Source organism: Phoenix dactylifera, chromosome 8 (genome assembly GCF_009389715.1).
Source record: "Phoenix dactylifera cultivar Barhee BC4 chromosome 8, palm_55x_up_171113_PBpolish2nd_filt_p, whole genome shotgun sequence".
In the NCBI taxonomy this organism is placed as follows: Eukaryota; Viridiplantae; Streptophyta; class Magnoliopsida; order Arecales; family Arecaceae; genus Phoenix; species Phoenix dactylifera.
Window position 1 is genome coordinate 10,645,095 of NC_052399.1, and position 9,859 is coordinate 10,654,953.

The following is a 9,859-nucleotide window of genomic DNA, read 5'->3' on the forward strand; positions in this document are numbered from 1 at the left end:
ACACATACATATATATATATATATATATATGTATATATATATATATATATATGTATGTGTATGTGTGTGTGTGTATATACACACACAGAGACACACACATACATATACATATATACATACATACATATATATATATATATATATATATATATATACATACATATAGATAGATACATACACACATATACATACATACATACATATGTATATATACACGCCCGCGCGCGTACACACATATATATTAATATTTGTTTTGCTGGCTTTTTGAAACTATATTTTTATAAAATTTAAAAATATCAATGTAAAAAAATAATAAAATTATTTTATTTTAAAAATAGTTATTTATTGATTTCGTCGGTCATAAATATAGAATGGGCAACAGAATGATATCACAAGGATATAATTATTCATTTTTATCTTATAAGTACTTTTACAAAAAATAAAAGAATAAAAAAATAATTTTAGAAGAAGCTTTGTGGTTCCTTGTTTCTGGGAAGAACTCTTTGGGAGCAGCTCCCCAAAAAAAAAAAACCCAACGCGCGTAAGCTAGACCAACCCAACTCAATCCTCTCACCGCTTGCCTCCGGCCTTTCTCGCCGCCGCCGCCGCCCTCCATTTCTGATCACTGTTGGTAGAGCTTTCCCCTCTCGAATACTCTCACTCTCGCTCCCTCCGACGGTCGAAGGAAGAGAAGGAGGGGAGGGGAGAGAGAAGGATGTCGAGGAGTTTGGTGCAGCCGTTCGGGCAGAAGCGGCTGACGAACGTGGCCGTCGTCCGCCTCAAGAAGCGCGGCATCCGCTTTGAGATCGCCTGCTACAAGAACAAGGTCCTCTCCTGGCGCTCCGGAGTGTACGCTACGCCTTCCCCCCAACCTCTTTCGCTTCCTCAAAACCGCACGAGTCATATATATATTCATAATTAGGTATAGGAATGGGATGAAACCTAGCTATCAAGTCAAGATCGGATTTTGATAAAGGAAAAATTAGTCAAAGTTGAATTTTGAAACCAAGCTATCCTCTTCTTTAACAATTTGCTCTTGTTATCTGGATGGTAGGTTCTTTCCTATTTGCACCATGAACGACATGAATTTTTGACTCATTGATCACGGGATTTGTTGCTTACCGTCTGCTACTTTATTAGATGTTATACTTTGTCGATGGCTCTTCCAAGCTGTCTTGATTTATAGCATTAGAAAGGATCATTTTGGTTCCTAGAATGGAAGTATATTGATACATGTTTCATTGACTTAATGACAGAACCGTGACATCCCGTTGAATGAAATTATATAATGCTAATGCTGCTTTTCTGCGTGTTTTCAATAATAATTGTGTGAGCTTCGAGGTTTTTTATTCTATATTGTTTAATGAAAAATTTCTGGCATTTGGCAATGCAACACATTGCTGGTTTCAGCCGTTAGAGTATATGCCAACAGGGATGTCATGGTCATCTATTCTTATGTGTTAATTGCACTATTGAAATCCTAGCTGTTGATTTTCGAAATGATTTAAATGCATTGGTGGAAAATTATAGTAACCTGTCTGTCTAGTCTCAGAATGCACTTTATCCATCATAAGTGTATTTTAGTTCTTTTATCTTTTTGAACTTCTATGTGTTTAGTGCCTATCATATTCGACTATTTCCTCAAAAACATCTGTGTTGGGGGAGGTCTAAGTTTGTCCTTTTACTACTTTTTACCATTGCTGGAGTTGGAACTGTTGATTAGCACTTGATGATAATTTTTATCAATATCTGATGCAGAGAAAAAGATTTGGATGACGTCCTGCCCCATACTGTTTACAATTTTTATCAATATCTAATGCAGAGAAAAAGATTTGGATGAAGTCTTGCAGTCACATACTGTTTACTCAAATGTTTCTAAAGGAATTCTTGCAAAATCAAAGGATTTGATTCAACTTTTGGCACTGATGATCCATCAAAAATATGCTTGGAGGTCAGTTAGTTGTCAATAAAGACATTCTTGCGTGCTGATAATTTTTTTCTTATCTTCTGTTGTAATCTGATTACTACAAATGGATAACCAGATAGTTTTGGTTAAAAGAATTCTCTCACAGCCATTTCAGTCCTCAGTTTGATGTGGCACCTATTGCCACAAATCTGCAATTTACAGATGAATTATATAAGATTATTTGCTTGAAACAGATGCAACAAATGTCGACAGGAATCTCAACTTGGTGAATGGTATATCTTTGGATTCCAGCTACTCATGGATTGTCTTTCCTTCCAAAACTTGGTGGGGCAGCAATGTTATGTTTTTCCTTCTATCAATAGTATATTGTTACTGTTTGACAGATTGATTAGTGAAAATCTGTAATATCTTCATTTTGCTATGATTTTTCTTTTTCAATAGTACTTCGATTCTTTGATGGATTGACTAGTTTAAAAGTATGATGTCTTCATTTTCCTGTAGCTTGTTTATAAGTCTCTCAAATTTGTAAGATCTTTGGTTAATTTTACTAGAAACTGAAATATACTTTTCTGCAAATTACTAGAAATAGTTTTGCTTTGCTGATTTATATGGATATCAGATTCTGGAGAAAGGAGAGCTTCAAGTTGCTGGGAAAGAGAGAGAGTCCCAGCTATCAAGTCAGTTCCGGGATATTGCAGCAATTGTTATGCAGAAGACTATCAATCCAGAAACTCAGTGCCCTTATACAATCAGTATGATCGAGAGGCTTATGCATGAAATTCATTTTGCAGTGGATCCTCATACCAGCTCAAAGAAACAGGTACTTTGCTTGTTATCCATAACAAAAAATTCCAAATTTCTATCATGCTGCTAAATGTAGTAGTTTTAGCAAGATGTTATTTTTTTTAATCTTTTAAACACAATTTCCTTTGAGAGTTAGGGTTCTGTATGTATTCTTCTATTCTACTTATGTCTTATGCAACTTTTTTGGAGTAGGAGTTCTCGTTTTGCTTGTCTTGGAGTTTTATCAGTTCTCGCTATTTCAATTGTGTAGTAATTGCCGTATTGGAAAATGCTGGTCCTTTTGTTATTGAGACTTCCTGAGAAATGAAAATCAACTTAAAAGACTCTGTCATTTCTTCAGAGTTGAAGGATTTATCTTCCTAATAAAATAGTGGTGAACTTATTAATGTAGATCCACAATAGAGATGGATTGCTTATTGAAGCTTGCATCTGAATTAAGAAGTACATCTGATTCCTATCTTGTTATTAATTAGATCTGTCTTGGACTAATTGTGGGGAAAAGGGAATATAAGAAGAAAAATAGGCCTTCCTAGCTTACCACAATCATCAGCCATCACGGGGAAGGAGATGCTCGGCGACGGCGAAGGCGATGTGGCGGCAAGTCGGCGTGGAGCGGCGGCGCTTGGGTGGCGACGGCGGATGCAAGCCGAGGCGACGGTGTTCCCGACGTGTAGGCGGCGCGGCGGAAGAAGAAGCGGCGGCCGATCGGGACGACGAACAGAGGTAAGGGTTTTCCCTTCTTTTTTTTTTTACCCTTTACGGTTTCGGGTTATCGGGTTCGGGTTTTCAGTCGCAACCCGCTCCGATACCCGTTATCTCCAGCACATGCAGATCACGTGCACTTTTTTTTTTGGGTTTTGGACCCAGGTTACCGGGTTGTGGGTAACGGGTTTAGAACTTACCCGTTACCTTGACGTCTTCTTCAACCTCCCGACGGGTTCGGGAGGACATGTCGATATCCTCGGCGGCGGCTACAGAACGGAATTGAACTCAATCTAGGTCTTACAATTTTGGAAATTCTAGGTTACCGGGTTGTGGATTGTCATAAAAGAGTTGCAAATGCTCCCAACATTAATTGTGGAAATTCTTACAATTTTGCTGATAGGTGTGAAAAGCATCTCATATTGCTTGGAGGAACCTTTAAAATTGAACTCAATCTATTGTTATGATAATCTTCTAGGTCTTGATCCTTCCTAGGGTTCTTTGCTGTAGATTGTTAGTTTTATTGCTGAAATAGTTGAATTCAATCTCAGCCCCCTGCTCATTGAATGCATTATATTTAACCTTTCTTGCATTAGATTAGATCATATATTAGGCACTTCTGTATTTACGTAGAAGGGAAGAATCTTATCAGATCATATGTGTTTCCTTGATTAAGTTAGTTTCCGATTTGATCAATTTCGTTGTCTGCTTGGCTAGTGTATCTTAGGAGTGCATAGAGTCTTCCCCTTGGTTGTTCTACATAATATTTGATATGGGACAATATACAAAAGAGGATCCATTAGGGTTTTGCAAAGTTATGAAACGTATTGGTTGCTGGAAAATTTGACTCTTGTTTGAGTTCTAATTCAAATTGTATTACAAAGGATGAATTTGGATGCACAATCGACAACACAAGTGATCATGATTAGAGTTGGTGTGGAGCAGTTCACGAACCAGACCCAGAGCCTCGCACAGGGAATTAATGTAGATATTGAATATTTTTCCAAAACTTCATTCTCTTCAATCTTCAAAACATATTGTTTATACACCTAGGTAAGAAGAGATGCTCGTATTTATGTTGAAGGATTAGATAATTAGAGGTGAAGATGTAGCTAATGAAAATGCAAGTAGTAAAATATGATTTGGAAATACTTGCAATAGCGAGAGGTAACCCCTTGTATGAATTCTTGATAAATAATCATTCATGAAGCTAACCTAAATTTATGAGACATGATTTTATGGTTTTGCAATATGATCAGTATCAACAAATCAAACCCTATGCTTGTTGACTGGATTTGATAGTTGCAGCATGTGTGCATGTCTATCTATATAATTGCACATATAAATGAATACATTCATATACATACGTACAAACACCCATGCATATATATATATACATTTGGAGGTGTGCACAAACATTTGAATTTTAACTTCTAATTTCTAGTTTTATACATGATTATAGTGCAGGTTTGTTTAATGGAACCTAGTCTTTGCATGTGGTGGGGGATGCTCATGTAGACCAGTATGATGATACTGAAGACCTTCCCTCAAAGTCCACCAAGGAATCAGATACCTTGGTCCAAATAAGTGAGAGATTACAGAAACAGAACATTTCTAGTGAAAATAGAAGTGGTCAAGAAAAGGTCAAGCAGAACAGATAGTACTTGTGATGCAGTTGTGGGAGACGCAAAACATTATAGGGAGCACTTCAAATCTGAATGGCACAAGCATAACCTGAAGAGAGAGACTAAGCAGCTTCCTCCACTAACTGCTGAGGAATGCTCAACTGACATTGAAGTAGGTTATTTGAAGGCGGATCTGAAGGAATCTTTCTGATTGAAGTTCAGACATGCTTATTTTTGTTAGCTGACGGTTACGCAAGAAGCATACGCATACATGTGAAGTAAACATACAGATCGGGTTTGCTCGGACCAACTGCTACTTTAATGGAAGTGCAAGCATGGGATACCTAAACAACCTTATGGATGATGAGAATACTACCCTTGTCTGGTCTTGTTATCTTAAATGCCGCAATGACTTGATACTGGACTTCACTAGTTGCTGTCGCAAAGTATATGGAGAAGCATTGCTGTAATATTCAACCACATTGTATGTTTCTGTTGTTCTCCCCGTCCCCTTATTTTATATGAAATTCAAGAAACTTTTGTCATCTCATGTGACCAAAGTGCATGCTTAGCTTATCTTTTTAAGTTAAAGGATGAAATTTCCATGATGCTATAATGCTTTGCTTCACTTGTTTGACCTTTCAGCAGGTTTTGGACCTGTCACCTGAAAGGACATAAGGCCATTCATCAGCTTTATCTCTCTCCCTTTGTAATTAGTCACCACATCTATCACAACAAGCTGACACAGTTAAATGCATATTTTTTAGTTGAGATAGTTGTTTTTTAGTTAAATCAACTCAAGCTTCAATCAAGCTTGGTTCAAGCTTGTTGTAACATTTAATTTATTCAAAGAATTGGAAAACAAAATTAACTGAAGCCTTGATCCAGTAATCCATGATTATAATTATATAACGATTAAAGAGTGTTGGAAACTATTTTAAAATATTTGCAAATAATTGAAATCATTTAAAAATATCATACAATTGAAATAATTTGCAAACATAAATTATGCAAGAAAAATAGAAAGGCGTGCTGGAAAGAGGCATGCAGGACCATTGCCCTTAAAATATATTTGCCGCCACCAGCAGGTGTCCACTGAGATCATCCTTAAGTTGCTCCAAATCTAATTTAGCCAAAAACTTCCCATCACCAGCACGATGGTGTGATCCAAAGGATTTCTGTAGTTGCCTAGAATGTGGAGATAAAGAGTCGAAAGAGAGCCGGAGAAAGAGGAAGTAGAAACAGAAGAGCTCGCAAATGGATCTCTAGGTCTTTATATAGGTAAGATTTAGGTAACCCTTCAGAGAGGCCTATGATGGCCTCAATGGTTGGAACTCATGAACTTCCATAAATGTACATCTACTTGCACTTAAATATCCAAACATCGGATTATTAAATATGAGTGTTTTAAAATTTAAACCATTTTAAACAAAAATAATCATAAAATATATATAAATCTGAGGGGCATCGGAGAAATTTAATCGCATGGTGCCACTTTTCTTCCTCTTCACCCTCTCACATATTGGTTCTCCATGAAGGCTCTCTATCACCTCCACCTTGGGATTTTAGGGGTAACCATAATTTTAGGGGTAAAATTATGGTTATAGCCTAGACCCCATCAAATATATACAGATCAAGAGTCTTGTAAGGTGAGTCATAGATCTTGGTACCGAAGGAGTCGACTTAAGTTTATATCTTATTTATATTTAGATAACATAAACTCGTGGAACTTTTTAGTCAAGATCTAGGTTTGCTAAAACTTTGTCTCAAACCCTGCTGTATCTTGTTATATATTATACTGGAGTGCAAGTTTGACTTTTATGAACCTAATCCAGTTTGATTTAGAATCGATAGTTTAGATTGTGCTTGGCATCACTTTCACTTTTCTACTTGTAATAATAAAACATAATATTTTCGATATTTTTGGCATTAGATTTTTAAAAAGAGGAATATAAAAATGAAAATACAGAACATAAAAATGGCCCACTTTGCCTTTTCGAAAAATAATCCTAATTAGACCCTATCCAAGATATCGTTATGAAAATCCTAAGGGCTTGTTTGGTTCGCGGGAAAAGAAGGGAGAAAAGTGTGGTCAACGGGAAAGTAATGAGATGCCTCTTGTTTGGTTGGAGTTTTCAAAGGAGAGAGATGAGAAAGTTGTATTCCCATGAAAATATGATTCCCATATTTCATGGAAAAGTCTCTTCCATGAAAAACATGGAAAAAAGTTATTTTCCCATGAGGTGTGAATCACTCTATTTTTATTTTTTTCCAAAAAGACTCTTCAGCATTAAATAAGCATTAAAGAGGTATTAAGATTTACTTTTTATTAAGGGTATAATAGGAATTATATATAACTTTTTCAGGAAAGTGGATGGTCAACCAAACATAAGCATTTTGGAAATCTATCACTTTTCCATGGTCAACCAAATATGCCAAAAGTACTTTTCTAGGCATCCTCTTCCTAGGAATCTACTTCCGAGAAATCATATTCTTAAAAGGGAAAATGCTTCTTGCGAATCAAACGAGCCCTAAATGATTTCTCTCTTCGAGGGGATAAAATATGTTAGACTTCTATAAAAGAAGGGATTCTAACATTTCTAAGGAAATATTCATGTTTAACTTCCAAACCAACTAATGAGAGAAAATCTAGCCATGTGCATCTAACATACATTATGACCAATTTTAGTATTATAGGTTTACAGATAAGTCCCTAAATTCTTCCATATTTGCATAGTAATCCTTATCTTTTCTATATTTGGATTTTAATCCCCAAATCTTTATTGCTTACATGTCCCTCAGGTTAAGTTAACTAGATGCTATAAAATATTATTCTAAAATTAATCTCATAGTATTAATTTCATCTATTTTTGATGCTCTATGCTCTCAGACTTTACTGGTCCTTTTAGCCATGCCTCTCTACTATTAGTCCCCAAGCAGATAAGTCTTGAGTGAGAAGAAGGCAAAGTAGAGAATAGGGTGGAATGAGTTAGAAGAGGCCAAATAAGTTTTTCTCCTTTATAACTCCCCGTTGACCTTGATATTAGTGGAGGTATTGATTTATACAACAAGAAAACTTTACAAGAAATTGTAAAACTATGAAAAATCCGCAAACTAATAAACAAATATAAAATATTTCAAAAACTAATCTATAAATTTTTTTTATTAATTTTGAAAATACAAACCAAAATATTTCGTCACCTCCACCATCATTGTAGTGCCACCACAAATTATCATTACTTCATTATCATTCCTCCGTTTTTGCAACCATTGATATGGTTGTTGCCTCTAGAGATTAAAATGAGCTGAGCATCTCACAAATTGCTCGAGCTCGACTTGACTCGACTATTATTAAGCTTGAGTCGGGCTCAAGTAGCTTGAATATTTTTTCGAGTCAAACTCAAACAACAAAATACTCAGCTCAAAAGCTCATAAATCTAGTTGAGTATATATATTTTTATATAATATATATTATTAATTTAATATTTAAAATAAAAAATAGTTATATTTTATTTTAACCATATTTTAAAATTATGATCGAGTCTCGAATTCAAGCTCGAACTCGAGTATGGCTAAAAAGATATTCAAGTAAAGTCAAGTCGATCTCGAGTATTTTTTTTTTTATCGAGTTGAGCTTGAGCTTAAATATTAAGACTCAATTCATCTCGAGTCAAATTTTGAGTTCGAGTATTTTGAATCGAATCAAGCTCGAGTTTCTAGCTACTCGACTCGACTTAGCTCAATTGCACTCCTAGTTGCATCCACCACCTTTAGTCTTTGCTATTGCTACTATCACCATGACACCATCATGACTACCATCAAAGATTAGAAGTTGGGTTTGTTTTTTATTTTCTATATTTATAAAAACTAATTATAAACATGCAAATGCACATGGTTTAAGATATTTTACCTAGATTTTAAATTTTAGAAAATATTAACAACTAATTGTTAAATAGCTAGTATTCAAGGGGTAAGGATTGACAAAGTTGAAGTTTTTTCAAAATTAGAGTTTGGATTGCATGGAGAGAGAGATTAGAATCAACAGAAAAATTGGCAGAGGATTCATTAATAATAGACCTTGAATTAGGAGCAGTACATCAAGAATAAAGTAGGATTTTGTTGCGTGGAAAAATTTAGTTACGGGTATTACCAAGTAGGAAAAATTTCCAACTTTTGTATGGAGTTAAGACAGAAAGTTGGCTACAGTTTACATGTTCATGTTCTTAAAACCTAAATTCTCAATGTATAATATATAATTTTATTTTTATATTACTTATATTTCTTACAAAACCAATTAATTACATTCTAAGATTATGCCATTCATGAAGTTTTGAAGAAAGGATGAGAACTGATATTTCGATAATTTTGGAAGAACAAAGATGTTTGCAATCTAGAGGCATCCGAACCCAACTAAACTTGATAGCATGTGCTGTTATAATGGAAATAGCTTATAACAGTTTTGAAGTAATCATTCCTTACCTCAAAGTAGGAGTCCCAATGGATCATCAGGTTTGGATTAAATTTGATTATATCCATACCAAATCTAAAGTGAAACCCAAAATTAATTAAAATCTATGCCCATGCCCAATGTCATACCTAAAAAAAAAAGGTATTGGTTGGGTTTGGGGTAGTAATTAAAGATCAATAATTTATTTTATCACACATTTAAAATATTTTTTAATTTGCAGGATGCATAAAAAATACTACTACATCAATTGTCGATCATCAAAAATGAGATATGAAAAAAGGCAAAAAATTGCCCTACATCAAAAGTTAGTTTTTCTTGGGATCATTGTTTGAT

At 35.0% G+C, this 9,859-nt stretch overlaps 1 protein-coding gene across 1 annotated transcript; it reads left to right on the plus strand.

Annotated features, from left to right (window-relative positions):
* Positions 1–334: 334 nt before the first annotated feature.
* Positions 335–5,605, plus strand: LOC103722736 (ribosome maturation protein SBDS-like). The gene is given in 5 exon segments (XM_039128933.1): positions 335–849; positions 1,823–1,911; positions 1,914–1,951; positions 2,547–2,747; positions 4,901–5,605. Coding segments are annotated over 5 exon segments (513 nt in total). The 5' UTR covers positions 335–715; the 3' UTR covers positions 4,952–5,605.
* Positions 5,606–9,859: the final 4,254 nt, after the last annotated feature.